This window comes from Astyanax mexicanus, chromosome 13 (genome assembly GCF_023375975.1).
Source record: "Astyanax mexicanus isolate ESR-SI-001 chromosome 13, AstMex3_surface, whole genome shotgun sequence".
In the NCBI taxonomy this organism is placed as follows: Eukaryota; Metazoa; Chordata; class Actinopteri; order Characiformes; family Acestrorhamphidae; genus Astyanax; species Astyanax mexicanus.
This window is the reverse complement of record NC_064420.1, coordinates 49,784,646-49,810,731: the sequence shown is the minus strand read 5'-3', so window position 1 is coordinate 49,810,731 and position 26,086 is coordinate 49,784,646. Positions and strand designations below refer to the sequence as shown.

The window sequence follows — 26,086 nt, the reverse complement described above, 5'->3', positions numbered from 1 at the left end:
TATCTCTTATTTTTTGACAGTTACAACTTTTTTCTATCCTTTCTATTCCATATATATGTATTTTTTTGCAATGTTCTTCATCAAACATGAAAGATTTTTATCTAATTCTTGAATAGAAATCCTCAAGATTTAGGGGTGCAATATCAGGCAGAAAACTGACAAAAACCCCGGCCTGTTAAGGGGTTAAAAAAAGAGGCAATTCTTGTTTCTCCGTGGTCTTTCGCCAGCTCTAAATTCTATACTTATAGGAACATGGTATTACCCAGTTTACACTGTGTAAACGGCTCAGGACGAATGGACCAATAGGGACGCTCCGTTGCATCATGTTTTTCCCATAGAACTGTATTGTATTACCAAACCAAAGAGTCAACAGAGAGACAAAACAAAGGTCATCAGGGATCAGCACTCTGTGTACAGACTGAAGCCCTATCAGCTCCCTTATTGATCAGCTGAAGGAGCTGATTACCAGCATTAGCCCTCTAATCAGTCCCGTATTGATAACTTCGATCCTCCACAGCCAAAGACAAACGCAGGACTTCTCCCCGACCATCACCACGCAGGAATCTGGAGAAGGTCACAGTCTTCAGGTCAAACTGAGTGTCTTTACCATTACCAGTCAAGAAGCAACACAATTAATATACAGCTCTCGAAAAAAAAGAAGAGAGCACCTAAAAATGATGAGTTTCTTTGATTTTACTAAATTAAAAACCTCTGGAATATAATCAAGAGGAAGATGGATGATCACAAACCATCAAACCACCAAACTGAACTGCTTGAATTCTTACACCAGGAGTAAAGCAGCATAAAGTTATCCAAAAGCAGTGTGTAAGACTGGAGGAGAAGAACATGATGCCAAGATGCATGAAAAAAAACTGTGATTAAAAACCACCAGGGTCATTCCACCAAATATTGATTTCTTTTTGTTATTTCAGCCATTTCTCATTTTCTGCAAATAAATAAATGCTCTAAATGACGATATTTTGATTTGTAATTTGGGAGAATTGTTGTCTGTAGTTTATAGAATAAAACAACAATGTTCATTTTACTCAAACATAAACCTATAAATATAAACAGCTAAATCAGAGAAACGTATTCAGAAACTGAAGTGCTCTCTTCATTTTTTACAGAGCTGTATATGGTTTTGCTGTTCAAAACACAATTAATAATACATTACATTATTTTGTATTGAACCAGTTACAGTCTTCTATTTACAGTGATATGTATCCTGATATGTTCTACTCACTGAAAAACTAATATCTGACATTTACACATCAAAGTTCATGATATTCAATGTTTTTATGTTTTTTTTTCCTACATAGTATATAAAGAATAGTAAAGTGATCTATCAGATTATGATGGAACACATAAGGAATCATGTAGTAACTTAAAAACAGTGTTAAACAAACTAAAATACTCTGTGAAGAAGCTTTTAGGAGCTCTTATCTGGGGATTCTAAGGCAGGTAAGTATGATTAACTTATCATGTACATCAGAGGAAACTCTCGCTCTTACTTTCCTAGGGTGGTCCTGATGAGGGCCAGTTTCATCATCACTTTTTGATTATCATTTTTGAAGGTTTTTGCACTTGAGAATACTTTAATTTCTTATGATACACCTGCACTCAACTTTTAGGACATGCCGGATCACATGACTCATCAGCGTTCTGGCTCACCGTTCTACTGATTGCACAGACCTGGACCCTGCACTATAAATATCACTCACTCTCTTTCACTCACTCTTTGCCTGGTATTAAACATAATTTCACAAAGCTCTTTTTCCTTGCGTTTCTTTTGTTTTATAATCCTTTTGTTGCAGATAGTTTTGGACCACTCTTTAGCTTAGCCCTTTGTTTGTTAGCTTTTTTTAACCCTAATTTTTCTAACCCTCATTTTATAAACCATTTTTATTGTATCCGCACTTGTCTGTCCTGTGTTTGGCTGTCGTCACACTGACCTTCATGCCTATACCAATAAAACTCTTTTAAAATGATGCTCTCAAACACAATAAGAGGCAAGAAATTCAAGAAATTAACTCTTGATTAGTTCAGCACAGCTGTTAACTGAAAGCCTGAATTCCAGGAGACTCTACCTCATAAAGCTGACTGAGAAAATCCAGCAGAGATCAACAAAACTGATCATCTAAACAAGAGGAGATACTTTGAAGAATCTAAAATATAAAACATATTCTAAAGCAGTAGTTCTAAAACCTTTTAGACCACGTACCACCAATGACCAAACATGAAATTCCAAGTACCACCTACAAGCCATTTATTAGAAACATAAGTTCCACACACATGCTACCCTATTTAACTATTAATCGTAACGCAGAAACTGTTGGTGAACTGTTGGTTGATATAGCATATCTTGTGGCGTTCCACAGGGTTTTACTCTAGGGTCAATGAAACTGACATTAATAATGATAAAACTGTTGTTCTGAGAATAAAAGCCTGAACAAATGTAATGTTGGGGAAATTATAGGTGGAAACTTTAGAGATTTCAGTCCTTAATATTTTAATGCAAATTGTTTTTTTGTCTGAGGTCATCTAGTGTACCACCTTAAAATGCTTTAAGTACCAACAGTTTGAGTACCACTGTTCTAAAACATACGTGATTCCATGTGTTCCAGCATCATATTCACATATTATCTTCAATAAAATATAGACGCATGAGCGCTGCCAGTATTGCTGCAGAGGTTGAAATAAGGCTTTATAAGAGTGATATATTTTAAGCATTTATTTCTTTTTTGTTGACGATTATGATAATTATGGCTTACAAGACCAATTGGTGCTTTTGGTACACAGTGTGTGCAGTGTGCCAAGTCCTGCTGGAAAATGAAATCTTCAGCATCTCTATAAAAGTTGTTTTCAGCAGAGGGAAGCTGTAAGATATGAAGTGCTGTAAGATTTTTTGGGAAAACAAAACTGCACTGACTTTAGACTTGATAATAATAATCTTACAAAATTAGCCAATGCTTAGTAATACGAAAATATGTATCAGAGAATAAAAAGTATATTGCCTTGATATTCATCATTTTACTTGCTTAGTTTGCTTTGTTTTGCAGTGTAGGAACTGTAAGGTTTTGTCTTAATGTTGTTTGTGCATGTTGGTAATATAGTTCAAAGTAACTGTCAGCTAAAATTTCATATATTTGCATTAAAAAACAGAAGCATGAGCGCTGCCAGTATTGCTGCGGAGGTTAAAATAAGGCTTTTTTTAAGGTTTTGCACTGTAAAGTTTTGACTAAATGTTGTTTGTAAACATTGGTAATGTTGTTGCAAGTAACTGTCAGCTATAATTTTATGATTGTGTTGTGGTGGAACAAACTACCTTCCACTACCAGATCAGGAGAATCTCTCGCTATCTTTAATAAACTCCTGAAGACAGAGCTCTTCAAAGAGCACTTACTCTCCTAACACCTCTAACTAACTACCTTCTACTACCAGATCAGGAGAATCTCTCACTATCTTTAATAAACTCCTGAAGACAGAGCTCTTCAAAGAGCACTTACTCTCCTAACACCTCTAACTAACTACCTTCTACTACCAGATCAGGAGAATCTCTCACTATCTTTAATAAACTCCTGAAGACAGAGCTCTTCAAAGAGCTCTTACTCTCCTAACACCTCTAACTAACTACCTTCTACTACCAGATCAGGAGAATCTCTCACTATCTTTAAGAAACTCCTGAAGACAGAGCTCTTCAAAGAGCACTTACTCTCCTAACACCTCTAACTAACTACCTTCTACTACCAGATCAGGAGAATCTCTCACTATCTTTAATAAACTCCTGAAGACAGAGCACTTCAAAGAGCACTTACTCTCCTAACACCTCTAACAAACTAACTAATTCTAACCTCATCTCCTTCTTCCTCTTCTCTACTCCTCTATCCCATTATTTCCCTCTGACCTCCTTAAGGCCCTATCTATAGATGCTTTATTTTTAACTTCTATTATTTTTGTACTTAACCTCTTCTATTATTTGCACTTCAATATTGTAAGTCGCTTTGGACAAAAGCGTCTGCCAAATGTAATGTAATGTAATGTAATGTAATGTAATTTTAAAGTAATAAAGTGAATATATATATATATATTTCTGAAGTGATTCTAAAGTGAGTATAGCAGCAGTAGTATATCATCCTCCGTTAGCTTTGGGCCTTTCACACTGTTCATTGAATTGTTTGTCATCATTTGCCATATCTCTAACACCCCAGAGCCGAGTCAAACACACACACACACACACACACATACACATACACACACTAACACACACAAGCCCTGTGGAGCAGCATCACATATCCCGTGCTGGCAGTAATAGCTCAGTGGGCAGGGATTGATCAGGGTGGTGTGTGATGGCGAGGGCAGTAATGGGCCAGCAGAGCACCCGGCCCGTACACACACACACACACACACACAGACACACACACACACACACTCTACATCAGTCAGATCAATAACACTGCACACACTGCAGATCCACCATAAAACACGACTTCAGGACCCCCTTTATCTGCCCTGTGTACTGTACACACACCCACACACACCATTACAGCCACCGCACACTGCCTCTCTCTCACACACACACACACACACACACACTGAGCAATAATTTGCTATAAAATCACACCTACACACACGCAACATACACATCTCACATCAGAGAGTATTTACTACCATAATCACATACATACATATAAACACGTACAGCACAAAGGGATAAAACACACACACACACACACACACACACACCACACACAAACATACACACACACAGAAACACACGCACTCATACATAGCAATTTACCATTCATCATAAAGGCTTCAAGTTCTCATACACCAACACAAATGTTTAAAAGCAAGTCCACTTAGTCCTATTATTTTAAAGAAATGTTCGACTGCACGTTCAAATAACTGATATTTATCACTCCTGTTACTGGCACTCACTCCTGTTACTGTAATTTACTCCTGTTACTGTAATTTACTCCTGTTACTGTAATTTACTCCTGTTACTAGCACTCACTCCTGTTACTGTAATTTACTCCTGTTACTAGCACTCACTCCTGTTACTGTAATTTACTCCTGTTACTGTAATTTACTCCTGTTACTGTAATTTACTCCTGTTACTGTAATTTACTCCTGTTACTAGCACTCACTCCTGTTACTGTAATTTACTCCTGTTACTGTAATTTACTCCTGTTACTGTAATTTACTCCTGTTACTGGCACTCACTCCTGTTACTGTAATTTACTCCTGTTACTGTAATTTACTCCTGTTACTGTAATTTACTCCTGTTACTGGCACTCACTCCTGTTACTGTAATTTACTCCTGTTACTGGCACTCACTCCTGTTACTGTAATTTACTCCTGTTACTGGCACTCACTCCTGTTACTGTAATTTACTCCTGTTACTGTAATTTACTCCTGTTACTGGCACTCACTCCTGTTACTGTAATTTACTCCTGTTACTGTAATTTACTCCTGTTACTGGCACTCACTCCTTTTACTGTAATTTACTCCTGTTACTGTAATTTACTCCTGTTACTGGCACTCACTCCTGTTACTGTAATTTACTCCTGTTACTGGCACTCACTCCTGTTACTGTAATTTACTCCTGTTACTGTAATTTACTCCTGTTACTGGCACTCACTCCTGTTACTGTAATTTACTCCTGTTACTGGCACTCACTCCTGTTACTGTAATTTACTCCTGTTACTGGCACTCACTTCTGTTACTGTAATTTACTCCTGTTACTGGCACTCACTCCTGTTACTGTAATTTACTCCTGTTACTGGCACTCACTCCTGTTACTGGCACTCACTCCTGTTACTGTAATTTACTCCTGTTACTGGCACTCACTCCTGTTACTGTAATTTACTCCTGTTACTGGCACTCACTCCTGTTACTGTAATTTACTCCTGTTACTGTAATTTACTCCTGTTACTGGCACTCACTCCTGTTACTGTAATTTACTCCTGTTACTGGCACTCACTCCTGTTACTGGAACTCACTCCTGTTACTGGCACTCACTCCTGTTACTGTAATTTACTCCTGTTACTGGAACTCACTCCTGTTACTGTAATTTACTCCTGTTACTGGCACTCACTCCTGTTACTGGAACTCACTCCTGTTACTGGCACTCACTCCTGTTACTGTAATTTACTCCTGTTACTGGCACTCACTCCTGTTACTGGAACTCACTCCTGTTACTGGCACTCACTCCTGTTACTGTAATTTACTCCTGTTACTGTAATTTACTCCTGTTACTGGCACTCACTCCTGTTACTGGAACTCACTCCTGTTACTGGCACTCCCTCCTGTTACTGGCACTCACTCCTGTTACTGGAACTTACTCCTGTTACTGGCACTCACTCCTGTTACTGGCACTCACTCCTGTTACTGGCACTCACTCCTGTTACTGGCACTCACTCCTGTTACTGGCACTCATTTCTGAAAGATGATCCACAGGACTTTGGGTAAATATTCTTTACAGGAGTTACGAGACAAAAGTGGAACTTTTTGAAAGTTTTGTGTTCATCCGTTACATCTGGCGTAAAACTATAAACTAACACATAGTTTCAGAAAAAGAACTGAATCATACTGAACGTAGTAAAACATGGTGGTGGTGGTGGTGGTGTGTGTGATGATCTGGAGCTGCTGGGTAAAACTTGCTGAAATAGATGGAAGCAGGAATATCCGGCCATCTGTTTGTAACACTAAGCTCAGGAGTACGTGGGTTCTGCAGCAGGACAATGACCCAAAGCACTCAAACAAGTTCACCTCTGAATGGCTTAAAAAATGTATAATAAATGAAGGTTTAGGAGAGGTCTAGTTAAAGAATGATTGAGACGCTGTGGATGATCTTAAACAGGACCTACCTACAGCTGCAGCACCAACCCACAGGACTATTTTCAGTCCAGCAGTAACACTGAGGTGTATGTTGCTGTCAATCACCTGATAACAATCAGACCTTCTTCTGTAAGTTCAGCTGCTGCAGGTCTTAACCCCTGGGAGGACCATGTGTCCTCTTTTTCCAGGACAGGTCGTCTTTTTTGAGATCTAAAAATGTGTCCAGTCGGGATTTCTAAACTGTGTAAAAGGTCAAAACTTTGGACAGACCTTCTCAATCAATGTTCTATTTATTTTCTTATATAGTAAATTAATAGAAAAGTGATCTATCAGATTATGAAGGAACACATAAGGAATCATGTAGTTACTTAAAAACAGTGTTAAACAAACTAAAAAAATCTGTGAAGAAGCAATTAGGTGCTCTTAACTAGCAGTTTATAAGGCTAGTCGCTCTAATGAACGTATCCTGTACAACAGACGTGAACCTGTTTGTGTGCTTTAGGTCATTGTCCTGCTGCAGAACCCAAGTGTGCCTGAGCTTGAGGTCACAAACCTATAGAGGAGCATTCTCTTTTAGAATTGTCTAGTAAACAGCAGAAGATGCATAAAAAACTGTGATTCAAAAACCAGGGTTATTCCACCAAATATTAATTTCTGAACTCTTAAAACTTTATGAATATGAACTTGTTTTCTTTGCATTATTTGAGGTCTGAAAGCTCTGCTTTTTCTATATTTTCTGTAAATAAATGCTCTAAATGACAATATTTATATTTGTAATTTGGGAGAAATGTCTGTAGTTTATACAATAAAACGACCATGTTTATTTTACTCAAACATAAACCTATAAATAGCAAAATCAGAGAAACTGATTCAGAAACTGAAGTGCTCTCTTCATTTTTTCCAGAGCTGTATTTTTGTATTATGTATTTTGTGTGCATATGTTTTTTTCTGTATTTATTTAGTATTGAAATATATTTTTTTACTGGACAGACTGTATTTTGAACATTAATATACATTGTGTTTTTGCAACAAACAAACAAACAAATAAATAAACAAATAAATAAATAAATAAAAATACGCATCTCTGCGTGGCTCTGTGGCGCAGCCTGGCGGTGGCTTTAGGAATTGCAGTGTGTTGCTGATTGAGTTCACTGTTATCAATGGGACAGGACGGACACACACACACACACTCATGCACGCACGCACACGTGCACACGCTCGGCCACACACGCAGTGTGAGAGTGTGGACGTGGGTCAGGGGGTGTAGGGGCTGAAGGGGGCGTGGCTTAGATTAGAGGTGAGGGGGTGAGGGGGTCTTCTGCTGAGCACGAGCTCCCTGTGAGCACATAAATTCACACACTCACACACACACCAGCTCATACACACACTCTTACACACTCCTCCTGCACGTGCACTCACCTGTATATCAGCTACCTACCTGTGTTGTGGAGTACCTGCACGCACGAGGATGCTCAAGTCCCTGCGCTTCCAGTTCAAGGTGAGTAATCACTGGTTTAGTTTACTGGGATTTAGGGTTCTGTATATCAGGACTGGCTCAAACTGGTGCCACCTGAAAGGCAGCATGTAAACCAGTTTGGGCTGGAAACTGGTTTTTGATGGTCTAAACTGGTTTTTGATGGTGAAAGTGGGGGAAATCCGCTCATCCTGTTGAAAATAAACCCTATACTGGTAAGCTAACTGGTTTAACAGCATTTGAGTTGGATTATGCTGGACAACAGCTTGGTGTTACTGGTTCTACTGGTCAACAGCTTGGTGTTACTGGACAACAGCTTGGTTTTACTGGTACCACTGGTCAACAGCTTGGTCATTTTGGTCAACAGCTTGATTATAATAGTCAATAGGTTGATTCTACCGGGCCTACTGGTGAACAGTTTGGTCTTACTGGTCCTTAGGTTGATCGTTTCTGGGGAACAGCTTAGTCTTTTTAGACAGCTTGTTTTATGCTGGTCAACAGCATGGTCTTACTGCTCAAAAGTTTGATCTTACTGGTCAGTAGCCTGGTCTTACTGGTACTACTGGTCAAAAGCTTGGTTTTACTGGTCTTATTGGTCAACAGCTTGGTCAGCCACTGGTCAGTAGTTTGGTCTTGCCGGTCTTACTAGTCAGCAGCTTGGTCATTTTGATCAACAGCTTGGCCTTGCTGGTCTTACTGATCAAACGCTTGGTTTTACTGGTACCACTGGTCAACAGCTTGGTCTTACTTGTCAACAGCATGGTCTTACTGGTCAATTTGCTTGGTTTTACTGGTCAACAGCTTGGTTTTACTGGTCAACAGCTTGGTTTAACTAATCTTACTGGTCAACAGCTTGGCTTTACTGGTCAACAGCTTGGTTTTACTGGTCAACAGCTTGGTTTAACTAATCTTACTGGTCAACAGCTTGGTTTTACTGGTCAACAGCTTGGTTTTACTAATCTTACTGGTCAACAGCTTGGTTTTACTGGTCAACAGCTTGGTTTTACTAATCTTACTGGTCATCAGCTTGGTTTTACTGATCTTACTGGTCAACAGCTTGGTTTTACTGGTCAACAGCTTGTTTTTACTGATCTTACGGACAATCAGTTAACAATTTTTAGTTAGTATAATGTTTTAATGTTACAGTTAATGTTCTTAAACGTTAAATCTGTCAAGCATTCTGTATGTTGTTAAAATGTTTTTAATTAATGTTTTTAAACGTTCTGGTAACTGGTGTCAATGTTTTAATTTTTAGTTTTGTTACTTTGTTAGTATTCATCTATGTGAGAAACGTTCTAATAATATTATTTCGTGTCACATTTTCAGAACATTTCTGGAAAGTTGTTTCTGTAACATTAGAGGCTTATCTTCCTGTAAATGAAGATGAACCCCCAGTCTTTGAAGTCTGACAGCAGTGATCAGACTGTTGTAATGAAACTGATTCAGTATTGATCTAAATATTACTTCATTGTTTCAGTCACTATTAGATAGGATTAACTGATAATCACTGATCAATAAGATCAATAGAGTTGGTTACAGGCAGTTCAGTTGAGTGTGGAGAGAGAAGGCCATTTTGTTGGAAATTGGGGTTTCTAATAAAATGGCCATCACATTCCTAATGATATAGCTGGTTCTAATAAAATGGCTCGACATTGTAGCAGAACTTTATTTGTGACTTTGCTATTTTATTATTTTATGTTTAACCCCTACACATGCTGGCCACACTTTATAAAAATAAAAAACCCAACCATGTGTTGGCCATTTTATCAGAAACCCCCACTTGTGCCGGCCATTTTGTAGAGCACACTTACTGGGGGATGGCCACTGTGTTTAAAATCTCCTACCATGCGTTGGCCACTTTATTAGAAACTCCTATTTCCTCTCAGATCCCCTACATTGTGCCTCTTTAGTTAGAAGGCCCAACTTTGTGCTGGCCATTTTATTAGAAACCCCCACCCAGTCAGGCCTGGAGGGGATTCCATTGGCTTCTAACACAATGTAGTAGTTTACAGCAGTCATGTAGAGTGTGGGGGTGGGGGTGTTTTACCTGTTTGGATTCTTTACAACACAAATAAAGCCATTTTATTTACTGTTCTCCCCCAGCAGTGACCGTACATGAGTTCCCTCAAAACATCATTTCCTTTTTAACACTCACCAGACATTTTAAAATCAATTTTAGGCCCAAAATCGTAAAGTTAAACTGCCTTCACACGTCAGATTCTACTCAGAAATGTTAGAGTCCCCGAATAGAAGTAAAAGCAGCAGCATGGTGGTTAACCCCAGCACTGGGGTCTTGGGTTCAAGTCCCTATCTGGGTGGAGTTTCCATGTTCTCCCTGCTTCTGCGTTGGTTTCCTCCTACAGTCCAAAAACATGGAGATCAGATGTATTGGATACTCTAAAATTTCTCTAAAAATGGCCCTGGTTAGTGTTTGTGTATATGACTATATTGGCCCTCTGTACTGGGTCAGTTTCTCAGTGCTGGATACAGATTATGGTGCTGGTGATTCTGTATCTACTGTAACTGTAGATTAACCCTTATTTATAAACAGAAATTATAGCAATTCAAGGGGAATCTGTTGGGGATCCAGGGATGCAGAGTCTGGCAGGAAGTCAGAATTCGTCACAACACCCGGAAATAACAACTTTCTACACTGACATTCTTCAAACCAATCAGTGTATACTATAGGGCAGGGGTGTCCAAACTACGGCCCGTGGGCCATTTGCGGCCCGTTTCCTGTTTTGGAGCGGCCCGCGAGGTATTTTAGAAATAGAATGAAAGTTGGCCCGCTGTTAAGCAGGTTTTTATAATGTGAGATTCAAAGTTTGAACGCTAGGTGTCAGAAACGGGGCAATGAGTCTAAAAGCGGAGAGGGTGAGCATTTCTAGAACAGAAAAATGGGCCAAAGAGTCTAAAAGCGGAGAGAGTGCGCATTTCTAGCGCAGAAAAACGGACCAAAGAGTCTAAAAGCGGAGAGAGTGCGCATTTCTAGCGCAGAAAAACAGGCCAAAGAGTCTAAAAGCTGTAATTAAGGAGTTTAATATTAAGAGACATCAGGAAATTAAACATCAATTTGAAAAATCTTAGTGTACACAACACTGTCAAAGATAAAGATAGTAAGTCAAGTAAAATGGTGTGTAAATGAAAGTAATCAGGAAAATGTATTATTTAAAGTGGTATATTTCATTAATTGTTTTATTACAGAGTCTTTGGTCCGTGACCTCAAATATATTTCTCCTTCTGGCCCCCAACAAAAAAAATTTGGACACCCCTGCTATAGGGAGACTCCGCCCATGTAGGTTAGTAATGATGGCAGGATGTAGTAAAGTTGTTTATTGTGCTCAGTCACTAAACTGCAGAGTGAAACCGAATCTAAATGTACAGAATACATTGTTTGGTCTGGTCTCTGTTCCTGACTTTCAGGTGTGAAAACGCTGTACTCACCTTTAGACCTTTAAAAACGTGCCCCGGTTATCCAGTATGAATAGAGGCGCAGTTAGCACCCCGTTCACCGTAAACATGCTAATCCTGTGTGTAATGGATGAGATAACAAGCAGCAGAAATGACAATAGAGCTTCAAATCAAAGTGGACGAGCAGAAATAGAGCAGGAGATGACCGGTCGGGATTGGCGTGTTCAGACTGTTAACACAGTGTAAAAAGAGAAATAAAGAAAGAGAGAGAGAGAGAGTTAAGGCTAAATAAACAACTGGGTTGATTTCTTATTGAAGTGACTGAATTGCTGAAGGCCTGGGCTGAGCTGCTGCTGTGGAGCATGATGGGATTTGTAGCTCTTTGTATTTCATCTTCTGACATTCAGCAATAGAGACTTTAGTGTTGTAGACAGAGTGAGTTTAGTTATTTATTTATTTGTGCTTCTGTAGAGTTTTCCTTTCCTCCAGTAAAACTGATAAAACAATTGTTCTGGCTTTAAAAATAAAACCATCTAACTCAAAAACAACTAAGAACGTGAATAATGTCTCGATCTAAGAAGAAGCTCTCAATCTATCCACCCATTTCTTACCCATCCACCTATTCCTTTATCCATCCACCCACCCACCCGTTGCTTTACCCACCAACCCATTCATCTGCCCACAAAATCCCTCCATACGTCCATCAATCTACCCTTCCATCCACCCTATCATTCCTTTATCAATCTATCCATTAAGCCATCCATCCACCCATTCCTTTACTTACAATTTGCCTATCCATCCTTCCACCCATCCATCCATCCACCAATCTACCCATTTCTCTATCCACCTACCCATTAATCCACCCTTGAATCTATTCATATGTCCATCCATCTACCTATTCATCCACCTTTCCTTTACACACCATTCGCCCATCCATCCATTCACCTATCTACCCGTGCATCCAACCAGCCATTCATTCATGTACCCAAACTGTCTACCCACACTTTCACCCAGACATTCTTCTATTCACCTAAAATCCATCCACCTACCTATTCCTCTGTCCATCTACCCAATTATCCATGATGCCATCCATCCACCCACTTCTTACCAACCATATTTCCACCCATCTATCCAGCCACCCATTCATCTGTCCACTCATCTACCCGTTCCTTTACCCACTATTCACCCATACATATTATTCTGTCCACCTACCCATTCCTCTATCCACCTACCCATTTATCCACCCATTCCTTTACCCAGCATTCACTCACCCATCCATCAACTCATCCACCTACCCATCAACCCATCCATCGATCCATTCATGTACCCAATCTATTTAACCACAGTCATTCTTCCATTCATCTAAAATCCATCCATCTACCCATCCCTCTATGCACCTACCCATTTATCCACCCATTCCTTTACCCACCGTTCGCTCAGCCACCAATTAATCTGTCCACTCACCCGCTCACCCATTCCTCTATTTGTCCATCCATCCATCAACCCATCCATCAACTCATCTATCCACCTACCCATTTGTCAATGAAGGCATCCATCCACTCACTTCCATTCCTCTATGCATCCACCCATCCATCCATCCACACATCCATCCATCCGTCAAATCACCCACTCATCCATTCCTCTATGCATCCACCCATCCATCCATCCACCCATCCATCCATCCATCCATCAAATCACCCACTCATCCATTCCTCTATGCATCCACCCATCCATCCATCCGTCAAATCACCCACTCATCCATTCCCCTATGCATCCACCCATCCATCCATCCGTCAAATCACCCACTCATCCATTCCTCTATGCATCCACCCATCCATCAACCCATCCATCCATTCATGTACCCAATCTATTTACCCACCCAGTCATTCTATAATCAGTCCACCTACCCATTCCTCTATACATCCATCCACCCACCCCCCTGTACCCATTCAGCCATCCATTAATCCATCCATTCACGTTTGACTGCCATTCATTACAATTAAAAACACTATTCTATATGTTTTATATGATTATGAATATCTATACATTGATTTGATACTTAAGTCTCTCTGATCATCACAAATTCAGAAAACACTGTTTTTATTGATTGATTGATTTTTAAACTGCTGCAGATAGAAATCAGCTCACTCCCAGAACACGACTATTTATATTCTTCTGCCCAAAATAATCCGTCTGGAAATTTCCGTCTGCTCTGGATTCCTCGAGCAGAGCGAGGAAGACGAGCGAAGTTTTCTGGCAGCTGCTCAACTGGATGTGTCAGAGCGCCGGTCCTGCCAACACGGCCATATTGAATCCCCAAATAAGCAGCACGCCCGGCTCGCTGATACATCACTGACAGCGTGGCTTAGTTCCACCGTCAATCTGTCCCCTCCACCCCATCCCTCCATCCCTCCGTTCCTCCACTCCATCCCTCTGTTCCTCCACACCATCCCTCCACTCCCCAGCCTCCAGCTGCACCCAGCCCTGCGTCCCCACGACGCTCCCCGTTAACCGGCCACCGCGGCGGAGGCGGCGGTGGTTCTGGGGCTCTACAGTGACTCAGTCTGTAAAGCTGGTAATTATTGATGATCAGGAAACATCTGCTACTGTCACCACCAGCCATAACAATCCCCTGAACCCCAAGCTCATTATTTACTTATTCATCTTAATACGGTTTATTCAGCCTCTACTGGAGAACTGAAAGATTTTTTTTTAGAGTTATAAGAAGGAAAAAGCTGAAGTAAAGAAAGTTTTTAAAAAAATGAAATAAAGTTTTCTATTTGTTTTTCTCTATTTTTGTTTGGGTGGGATGGAATTTTGTTAGAATACGGTTGAGTTAGGACAGAATTGTTTCAGGTTATAGTTAGGTTAAGGTGTAAAATGTGTTAGTTTACAGTCTAATTATGTTTGTTTTAGTTTCTGTTTGGTTTAGTTGTATTTGAGTGGAAATATGTTGAGTTATAGTTGAATTAGGACAAAATTTAGTTCAGGTTATAGTCTATAGTCTTGTTTCAGATTCTACCAGATCAGTATAAATATTAGTCAGTTTACAGGATTATGACGGAATTTGTCAGAAAACAAGTAGATTATGATGATATTTGAGGTGCAGCTAGATTATTTTTCAGAATGATGTGAGGATAAAGTCAGAATGTGAAGTCAGAAGTGGATAATGACTTTTTCTGCATATAGAGTTGAATTCAGACAAACTTTCAGGATGGAGCCAAATTACAACAGAATTTAGTTAAAATGCAGAAAAAGTACGACAATAATGTAACAGTTGGATCAAAGGCTTTTTGGGGGAACTTCTAAGGAGCACCACAATTTTTAGGATAAAGTTCAGATTATGCAATTTTGTGGGAATACAGCCTGATAATTACAGACTTTTGTAGGGATACACTGTTAAATTCAGACTATTTTTTTTGTCATATGTTTAGACTATGACATAATTTTGTTGGACTATGGTCAAATTCAGATTGCTTTGTTGGGAAACAGTTTTATGTCTTTTTTTTTTTGTTTTGTCCCAGAATAGAATCATATCGTGGCATATTTTTTTTCTGATTCAGACAATTTTGTTGGGATACATTGAATGTTTTTGGAGATACAGTCTGATAATTACAGACTTTTGTAGGGATAGACTGTTAAATTCAGACGAATTTGTTGGATTACAGTTGAATTTTAATGAATTATGGTCCAGTTCAGACAATTTTTTGGGATACAGCTAGATTATGACAGACATTTGTCAAGATACAGTTGTATGTATTATTCATATTGTGGTAGACTTTGTTGGGATATAGTGAGATTATGAAAAAAATATGTTGGGCTATAGAGAAAATCAGACCCTTTGGTGCCTCAGTCAAATTATGGTAGAAAATGTTTGGGAAACAGTCAGATTATGACAATTTTGTGGGAATACAGTTGAATAATTACATATTTTGTTGGCATAAACCGTTAAATTCAGACTATTTTGTTGGATTAAAGTTGAATTTTGTTGGATTATGATACAGCTCAGACTGTTTTGTTGGGATACAGCTAGATTATGACAAAATAAATATAAATTAAATAAAAAATCTATTTTATTTACACATTTTGAGGACACAGCCTGATAATTACAGACCTTTTTAAGAATAAACTCTTAAATTAAGACTATTTTGTTGGATTATGGTCAAACGTAGACAGTTTTTTTTTGGATATGGATAGACATTTATCTTAAGTTGGGCTGTGGGTTTGGATGGACTGAATCAGATCATTATTGTTCTGTTTGTTTTCTGATTAAAATGTTCAAACCCAGCTTTAGCTGCTCTTATCTGTAGCATGTTCAGGTTTTGGGTTTGGGTTTTTTTTCTGCAGTATGGATCTGCAGTGGGTTTTTGCATCACTGTTTGCTCACTTTACCCCCCAGATGCCCAATAAGTCCACGCCAGACTTCATAACAGAGGCACTGAGCTCCACTGAGTCATTTTACACCCTTTGAGGAATCCATAGAAAAGCCATTTACACACAGGTCCTGCAGGACGCACTAAACAATGTGTTTTTGTGGCGAGGCAGAGCCAGATCGCCATTAGCCCGACCGACACCGGCGCTGGGAGAGCTCTGCTGTCTGTCTCTGGGGTGATAGATGTGTGATTTTTATTATTTTTTTTAGATATTTTTTAGTTTTATATGAGAGCTGCAGTAAGAAAGGCAGGCAGGAACCTTGTTACCAGCACAAAACCGGAGATACAAGTAAAATATGCCAGATAAAAGCAGAGGGAAGAAATTTTAAGAGATGTCAATTAATTCCTTCCACACCTACCTTAATTTCCAAAATAACCAAAAAAACAGGTGTAAAAGTCCTTTAAACCACAGCCAATACTATATCAATTCTCAAAAATACAGTATAATTTTTTTATCATTAGTTTAGATGTAAAGATTGGTGTCAGAAGTGGTTCATTAAGTGCTGTGTTTAAAGCACACCCTCTGTTCTGATTGGATAAAAGCTACAATTAATTTTATTTTATTCAGAATTCATTAAGATATATATTAAAATGGGTTTTTACACTGAGTTTTAATGATTATATCGCAATTCTGTGATTCTGCGATTCTCAATGTATATTAAAATACCATACTCTATGATACTACACAGAATCCGTGTTACTAATGAGGATAAAATACTCTTAAATAATCAAATACCAGAAGTTATAGGTTTATTGGTGTACATTTTACTCAATTTAACAACCAACATTCTTCACCGCAGATTTATTAACCCTGTTCATTTGATTACAGTGCCTCCACCTGGACTAAAGAATCCGTCAGTGTAAACTTATTCGTCAAATAAGTTTAATATCCATATTTGACGCCAAACATCAGTAATTTATCTTTGAAAAAGTAATTAATTATAGTTACTAGTTACTTCTCCAAAAAGTAACTGAGTTACTAACTGAGTTACTCCAGTATAAAAGTAACTAGTTAACAGTAAAAGTAACTATTGCGTTACTTTTGTGTTACTCGCCCCGTTTTTTTATTTATTTATTTTTTATTTTATAATGTTTTGCATTGTAGATTAATACTAAACTCATCCAAACTATGAAGGAAGAACCTATGGAATTATTTCTTAAAAAGAGGCTCCTCTTGTTTAGATGATCAGTTTTACACATCTCTGCTGGATTTTCTCAGTCAGCTGGAATTCAGGCTTTCAGTTAACAGCTGTGCTGAACTCATCAAGAGTTAATTACTTGAATTTCTTGTCTCTTAATAAAGTGTTTGAGAGCATCAGTTAAAGTAAAGTAGTGAAGAGGTAGAGTTACAGGTATACAGTGAATAGCTCTGAAAAAAAGGATGGAACTGGCACTCATCAGGACTGCCCCAGCAAAACAAAGTAAAGACCACTTTTAAGTTACTACATGATTCCTTACCCTGCGTTCACACTGGAACGCGACGAGTCGCTTGTGTTGCCCAGCGTTTGTCGCTTGTGGGCGTGTCAAGCTCAACGCCCGCGTTTATCATGGTCCAGCCTCCGACAAGAAAAAAGGCACAAAAAAGGAATCGCTCGGCCACTTTATTCTCCAGCTATAACTCCCAAACTTGCTGGACTCTTGTGCGTTTCTGTGATTTAACTGCGCTGGAAACGCAGCCGTTCCCACAGACTGATTAGGGTCCACCCCGTTCAACAGAAAGAACCGGGAAAGAAACTAGAAATTCAGAGGACGTCGAACCGCCTTGTTTGTGATTGGTCCAAAGAAAAGCTAGGAGCCAATCGGGTTAGAATGTCGCTTCACCACGTCATAACTCATTTGCATAGAGTTGAGAAAAATTCATCTCCGTGTCGCTTGTCGCTCTGTCGCTCTGTCGCTTTGTCGCCTCTCGCGTGTCGCGGCGACCAATCGCGCCCTGCCATAGGAAATGAATGGTCGCCTGTCGCTTTGTCGCTTTCCAGTGTGAACGCAGGGTTATGTGTTCCTTCATAATCTGGATCACTTCACTATTCATTTACTGTGTAGGAAAAAACAAGAAAAGTTGATTATTTACTAAAATCTAATGACAAACTAATACATTTCAGTTCTATCTTTACCTGTTCACAGGTGAGGAAAAACAAGTTCTCCCAGCCCTGGCAAGAGAGCAGTGTTGAAGATGAGGAGGATGGTGATGAAGATTTTCACGTAGTGGAGCACCATGATGAGCAGGTGGACAGTCCAGGTGTGGACAGCAGCACATGGAGTGTTCCTCACTTATTAGGACTGGATGAGATTAACCTGAACCTGATGTGTGAACTGAAGCTCTCAGAGGAGAGCAAACTGCTCACCTTCAGCCAGATTCAACAGGTAACACCATTACCACAAGCTCCGCCCACTTCTCTATATACAATACAGAGTTACTATATTCACTAATACCACTTTACTACAACTTTACTACTACTGTACACAACACAAGCCTTATGTTCACCATGTCCAGTAGCTCCGCCCACTTCTCTACTACAATACAGAGTTACTATATTCACTAATACCACTTTACTACAACTTTACTACTGTACACAACACAAGCCTTATGTTCACCATGACCAGAAGAAGCTCCGCCCACTTCTCTACTACAATACAGAGTTACTATATTCACTAATACCACTTTACTACAACTTTACTACTGTACACAACACAAGCCTTATGTTCACCATGACCAGAAGAAGCTCCGCCCACTTCTCTACTACAATACAGAGTTACTATATTCACTAATACCACTTTACTACAACTTTACTACTGTACACAACACAAGCCTTATGTTCACCATGACCAGAAGAAGCTCCGCCCACTTCTCTACTACAATACAGAGTTACTATATTCACTAATACCACTTTACTACAACTTTACTACTGTACACAACACAAGCCTTATGTTCACCATGACCAGAAGAAGCTCCGCCCACTTCTCTACTACAATACAGAGTTACTATATTCACTAATACCACTTTACTACAACTTTACTACTGTACACAACACAAGCCTTATGTTCACCATGACCAGAAGAAGCTCCGCCCACTTCTCTACTACAATACAGAGTTACTATATTCACTAATACCACTTTACTACAACTTTACTACTGTACACAACACAAACCTTATGTTCTCCATGACCAGAAGAAGCTCCGCCCACTTCTCTACAACAATACAGAGCTACTATATTCACTAATACCACTTTACTACAACTTTACTACTGTACACAACACAAGCCTTATGTTCACCATGTCCAGAAGAAGCTCCGCCCACTTCTCTACTACAATACATAGTTACTATATTCACTAATACCACTTTACTACAACTTTACTACTGTACACAACACAAGCCTTATGTTCACCATGTCCAGAAGAAGCTCCGCCCACTTCTCTACTACAATACAGAGTTACTATATTCACTAATACCACTTTACTACAACTTTACTACTACTGTACACAACACAAGCCTTATGTTCTCCATGACCAGAAGAAGCTCCGCCCACTTCTCTACTACAATACATAGTTACTATATTCACTAATACCACTTTACTACAACTTTACTACTGTACACAACACAAGCCTTATGTTCACCATGTCCAGAAGAAGCTCCGCCCACTTCTCTACTACAATACAGTTACTATATTCACTAATACCACTTTACTACAACTTTACTACTGTACAAAACACAAGCTCCGCCCACTTCTCTACTACAATACAGAGTTACTACATTCACTAATACCACTTTACTACAACTTTACTACTGTACACAACACAAGCCTTATGTTCACCATGACCAGAAGAAGCTCCGCCCATTTCTCTACTAAATTGGATATTTATCCAGTCCATGGAAATGCGACATTAATGTAATCGGTCAAATCAGAATTCATGCGTCTTTTTGCTTTTACGCATTAGCATTAGCGTTAGCATTAGCACGACAAGCTTCTCTCTTGTACCCACACATTTCTTGGTGCAGCTGTGCAGCTATAGCACTTTTTTAAGTTACTACATGATTCCTTATGTGTTCCTTCATAGTCTGATAGATCACTTCACTATTTATTTAGGTGTGTCCAAACTTTTAAGTGTGCAATCAAATAAAAGCCAAAGTAAAAATTAAAGGAGGCGAGTAACACAAAAGTAACGCAATAGTTACTTTTACTGGTAACTAATTACTTTTATAGTGGAGTAACTCAGTTACTTTTTTGGAGAAGTAACTATAACTAATTACTTTTTTTTTTAAGTAACGTGCCCAACACTGAATATCAATCAATCAACCTTTATTTTAACTCGGATGTACATTGAAGGCAGCCCTCATTTCCAATGAAGCCAAGCTTTTACAGAAAAGGGGATTGACATGACAGAAAAAATATAAAATATAAAAATAGATAAAAAAAATAAAAGTAGAATTCGAATAATATATAAAAATAAAAATAAAATTAGTGATTATAATTAAGTATGGTTTAATTGACAAAAAATTAAGATCAAAAGAAAGTTAGACTAATACAACAAAAATAAGTTAAAATTAGCTAAAACTAACTTGTACATAATACAATAAAAAAAAAAAATGAAATAAAAATAAAAGCAATAAAAATAATAGTAATAACAATAAAAGAAAATCAAAATAAGTTAAAAAGCAATAATACAAAACTATTAAAAATAATGAAAATAATAATATAATAAAAAATAAATAAAATGAAAATAAAATAAGGAAACAAAATAAAAAAAAGAAAATAATAAAACTAAAAGAAGAACTAAAATAAAAGTTAAGAAGAAATAAGATTAAGTAAAACACTGAATAGAGATACACAGAAGGTTCCAGAAGCCTGCTTTTGAAACTCATCTACACTTCTGTAACTCTGAAACGTCTGAAAATGCCTTCAGAATAAAAATACTATAATACACACATTACTTCTGTTATATTATAATATTTGTGTGTGAATGTTGTGTTTGTTTATCCAGCTCTCTCAGCACCTCCCTGAGGTGCTCAGTTTGTGCGAGTGGATGCTGATCTATCAGACCCAAACCCACGGCAGCAGTCTGAGGACGCTGTACCGCGCCACCGAACAGCTGGAGCGCTGCATGGTGCTGATCCTCCGAGACACCTACGGCCAGGTACGCCTGCTGACCTCCCCTCTACACTTCTCCTTTTCATCCCTCCTTCCTCCCATTCACTGCCATTCATTTTCAACCCTATTGACTTCATATATTGAGCTTCTTTTGGACAGGTCCCCAAACTGTAATCCACAGCTCTACTCGCCCACTCTTCTATTGCACCTATTTGATATATTTCATCCCTCGTTCCCCCTTATTTATCTGCACAACCATACTGTTTTTCATTTAGGATAAATTTCATTGACTTCTCTAGTTTTGGTTTGTACACACTATCTGATTTAATGTGGTCTATATTCAATACTGGTCTGAACAGGTCATGCTCCTAAACCGACGCTAATGCGCTAAAAAGCAGCGCTTCATGTGAAGTTTCGGTTTCGATTTACCGTATTTTTCGCACTATAAGGCTCCACGGATTATAAGGCGCACTTGCATTGATGATAAGGAGGTGGAGCCAAAACATGAGAGGACCAATCAGAGAAGCCTATGAGGAGGGACTTCACGACATTAGTGTTCATAAGATAAGCTGAATTTATCTAATTGTTATAAAGTTCTGTAGAAGTTTCTAAAATGTAACCTATATTAGAAATAACAAATATTTAACTATTATTACAATAAATATTAAAAATATACAAATTGAAAACCTGTATAATGTTTATTATCTATTAGTTGCCTAATTAATAATTTATTGTGTTAAATAGTGAGATTTTACACCTTAGTTATCACTGCCATTCCATAGTATAACAAAAAAAATCCCACTTCTTTTGATGGCAACACCTTAGCAACCACCTAGCAACATCTTTCCAATGATCTTCTATATTATAGCAACACCTTAGCAACCACCACCAACCAACATCTTTCCAACTAATTCCTATACCACAGAAACACCTTAGCAAATCTTACCAACTAACTCCTGTACCATTGAAACACCTTAACAACTGCCGACCAAAATCTTAGCAACTAAATCCTATACAGTAGCAGCACCTTAGCAACCGCCAAGCAACCTCTTGCACCCTAGCAACATCTTACCAACTAACTCCTATACCATAGAAACACCTTAGCAACCACCAAGCGACATCTTGCAGCCTAGCAACATTTTAGCAACTAACATCTGTACCATAGCAACACCTTAGCAACCACTTAGCAACAGCCTTGCAGTAAGTGTGATCCATTATTCATGTGGTGCATCCAGTTTGTGTTTTGCTTAGGAAATTAACTTTTTTATGTTGGGAATGTTAGCGATTCAGTGTTCAATAAATGTTTTGTGTTATAGTTTTGGTGTAATTGCTTTTTATTTAAAAAAGAAGACACACAAAATACATTTTACAAATGGTAAAATAATGAAATTAATGCTCGATATTCGGTATCAGGCCTTTTGGACAAATGTTTTTTTATTTTATTTTGATGTATAGTAATGATTATATAACAGTACTATACAATATGTATGTTATCTGTTTCAGGTGTTTGGTGTTGTATGCTCCGCCCCTCTCCGAGTAAGCTCCTCCTACTACGGCACAGGGCAGACCTTTCTGTTCTCCTTTTCCCCTCATCTACAGGTCAGTATAACTCTCCTCCCTCCCACCCCGTTTATCTCTCTTTTCTTTTGCATCTTTTATTAAATTAGAATTTTTACCGTATTTTTTTAACTATTAATATGACATTATTTGTGCAGGTATATAAGTGGACGGGGGTTAACTCGTACTTCATTAAAGGAGGCATGGACGCTCTGCTGTTCGGGGGAGGAAGGTGAGGCACTCTCTTTTCACACCAGTAAAAGCTGAATAGATGGCAGCCAATCACGGAACAGATAAGCGCAGATACAATAAAAATGGTTTATTTAATGAGGGCTTTAACAGATAAGAGTAGTTATATGCAGGCAGTGCAAGGAGCAAAATTGCAGCGTAAATAAACAAAAACAGCAAAGAGTAAAACAAAGGGATAATCGAAAAAAAACAAAACAAGGTCAGAATCAAAAGAAGCTAATAAATAGTCAAAAAGGCAAAAAGGGTCGGAAACAAAACAAACAAAACACAGAAGAAACGTGAGATAGAAGAGCTATATGAAATAGATTCGATACCGGGCAAGGAGTGAGTAAAAGTGGGTGTTATTTATAGTGCAGGTTACAGGTGTGTATAATCAGTAGGAGGGCGAACGGGAACACTGATGAGTCATGTGATCCGGCATGTCCGGAGAGTTAAGTGCAGGTGTATTATGGGAAATGGAGTTTCGGAAGCATTATAGACAGACGGACAGTGACGGGACTGACAGTGGGACAATTGGCCTAGCTAAATTGGGAGAAAAATGGGAGAGAAAAAAAAAATAACTTTTTTAGGTTTGTGGTTGGTGACAAAAGGTGAAAAAGTTCAAGGGGAATGAATACTTTTGCAAGCCACTGTATTCCAAATTGATTTATTATTATTATTATTTATTTTTTTTTATATACTATAGGTCGCACTGAATATTTTTTGGCCAAAAATGATTTCCTTTAAAAAAAAGAAGACACAAAAGAATGTAATTTTAATACATATAATTCATGCAATTAAAAAATGGATAAAAAAGTGCATTAAAAAATGATGCTTGATATTCAGTATTAGGCTTTTGGCCAAACGTTTCTCAATTTTTAATGTATAGCTAACGATTATATAACAGTACTATACAGGTGTTTGGTGTTGTATGCTCCTCCCCTCCGCTCAGAGTAAGGTCCTCCTACTAGATAGAGGGAATTATTTATAGTGCAGAGTCCAGGTGTGTGTAATCAGTATGAGGGCAAATAGGAACGCTGAGGAGTGATGGGAATGAATACACCTTTTGAAAGCCACTGTATTCCTAATTGAGCTGAGACTCTTTCTAATTGGTTGATTTAATTAATAATGTTCTTCTCCTGGTTTTTAGAGGTCGGTTCGGGCTGTGGATAAACGGGGACCTGATCAGGGGGCGGAGTCAGAAGTGTGACACGTTCGATAACGAGACTCTGTCCTCTGAGGAAGATTTCGTGATTAATGAGCTGGAGGTTTGGGCTCTTGTCTGACTTTTCTTCTGTAGACGCTTCGTTCTGTTCGTATCTGAGGAAGATCGGGGGCGTGTCGGCCTCGCCAGCGCCAGCCTGAACTGTCACAACCTGTGCCGGGTCTGGTGCCGGGTCTGGTGCCAGGTCTGGCGATGATGAGCCTAAGCTTTCCCAATAAGATTACACTGCAGTGCCTCTTCAGGCACTAAGCTGGATCAGGAGCTGCTGGTCTGGAGGATTCTCAGTCTCAGGGCTGTGGAAACGTGCAGTGAGTGCAGGCTGGAGGGACTGAAGGATGGACTGTGACGGGCTGTGCCGCCACTAGATGGCGCTATCAGCAAAGAAATGTGCAGGATTTTCAGAAAAACTGATTTTCAGGCCTGAAATCTTCATTAAAAAGTCAGATTTTAGCCTAAAAAAGGGCATTTTGATGGTTAAACATCTTACAATGTTTTTCACTGTAACTTCTAGTCTAGTGCAGCCACTACAGACACTCTATGATTATATTATCCATTTTAAAAAAATCTGATTTGTTAATAATATTAATAAGATTTGTAGTATATTGGCAGATTTGGCAGCATATCGTTTCTTTTTCTTAAAAAAAAAAGTAAGAAACCATTAAGATGCCATTTAGTTGATTTTAAAAGTAGTTTTAGTGCATTTTAATCACAATTAAGTAGTTTTTCTGTTTTTCTTTTTCTCACACTTCTTAAAAAAAGTTAAAAAACCCATACAGTATATGTGTGTGTATATATTTGGGAATATATTTGAAGACTTTTTACTTTTGATAGCAAATTATTATTCCAAAAAGAAAACTAAATCAATTAATGCTTTGATAATTTTTTTTTTTTTTTATTAATTAGGTTCTTTGAAATCTCTTTTGCTATGTTTTAAAATATATATATTCACAATATTTTGTCTATACATTGTGGCATTATGGTTATAAACACTGCAAACAATGAAAATTACATTTTAATTATATTTAGATTTTTGGTTTTTACTGAATATTTTAAGAATTTTGTGATCAAAAAGTGAAAAATTATAAATGACAATGTACTGTATTTTTATCATTTGCTATTTTATTTTATTATCTCTTGTAGTTTGTACTATTTATATAGTCTATAGTGTGTGTGTGTGTTTGTGTTTGTGTGTGTGTGTGATGCAGGGAATTCAGTGTAAAGTGTTTATTATGCTACACTGTGAGACACTATGAGACTCCACCAATAAAACCTGGTTCTGATTCTTTAATTTTGCATATGCAAATTGATTTTTTTTTAAAGGTACTAGTCATCTCTTTCTCTCTCTCTCTCTCTCTCTCTCTCTCTCTCTCTCTCTCTCTCTATATATATATATATATATATAGATAGATAGATAGATAGATAGATAGATAGATAGATAGATAGATAGATAGATAGATAGAGAGAGAGTGTTAATCTTGAGAATTGCTTTTTTCCTCTCCATAGTTGAGAGTTGTTACCTGTTTAGTGCTTTATTCAGTACCTTAAAAATATGTTATCAATGAATGAATGCTGTGTGTGTGTGTTCGTGTGTGTGTTCGTGTGTGTGTTCGTGTGTGTGTTCGTGTGTGTGTTCGTGTGTGTGTGTGTGTGTGTGTGTGTGTTCTCTCAGTTTAGAATGTTGGTGTGAAATGCTTGTTACGCTGCACTGTGAGAAACTGTACACACTGAAACTCTGCTTGTCTAGACCCTGTAGAAAAGTACTGCCAATAGATTAGGACTCTCTGTAGCAGATAAGCGTCTAATAAAGCTATTGGCTCCATGCTAAAGCTAA

The 26,086-nt window shown here is 38.3% G+C and overlaps 1 protein-coding gene across 1 annotated transcript; it reads left to right on the top strand.

The window, feature by feature from the left end:
- Positions 1–8,166: 8,166 nt before the first annotated feature.
- On the top strand, positions 8,167–25,543 carry LOC103042417 (TLD domain-containing protein 2). The gene is made up of 6 exons (XM_022666463.2): positions 8,167–8,338; positions 18,283–18,522; positions 21,139–21,291; positions 22,749–22,844; positions 22,961–23,034; positions 24,181–25,543. Exons 1-6 carry the CDS (start codon positions 8,309–8,311, stop codon positions 24,314–24,316), a joined length of 729 nt encoding a protein of 242 aa, XP_022522184.1. The 5' UTR covers positions 8,167–8,308; the 3' UTR covers positions 24,317–25,543.
- The last annotated feature ends 543 nt before the right edge of the window (positions 25,544–26,086 follow it).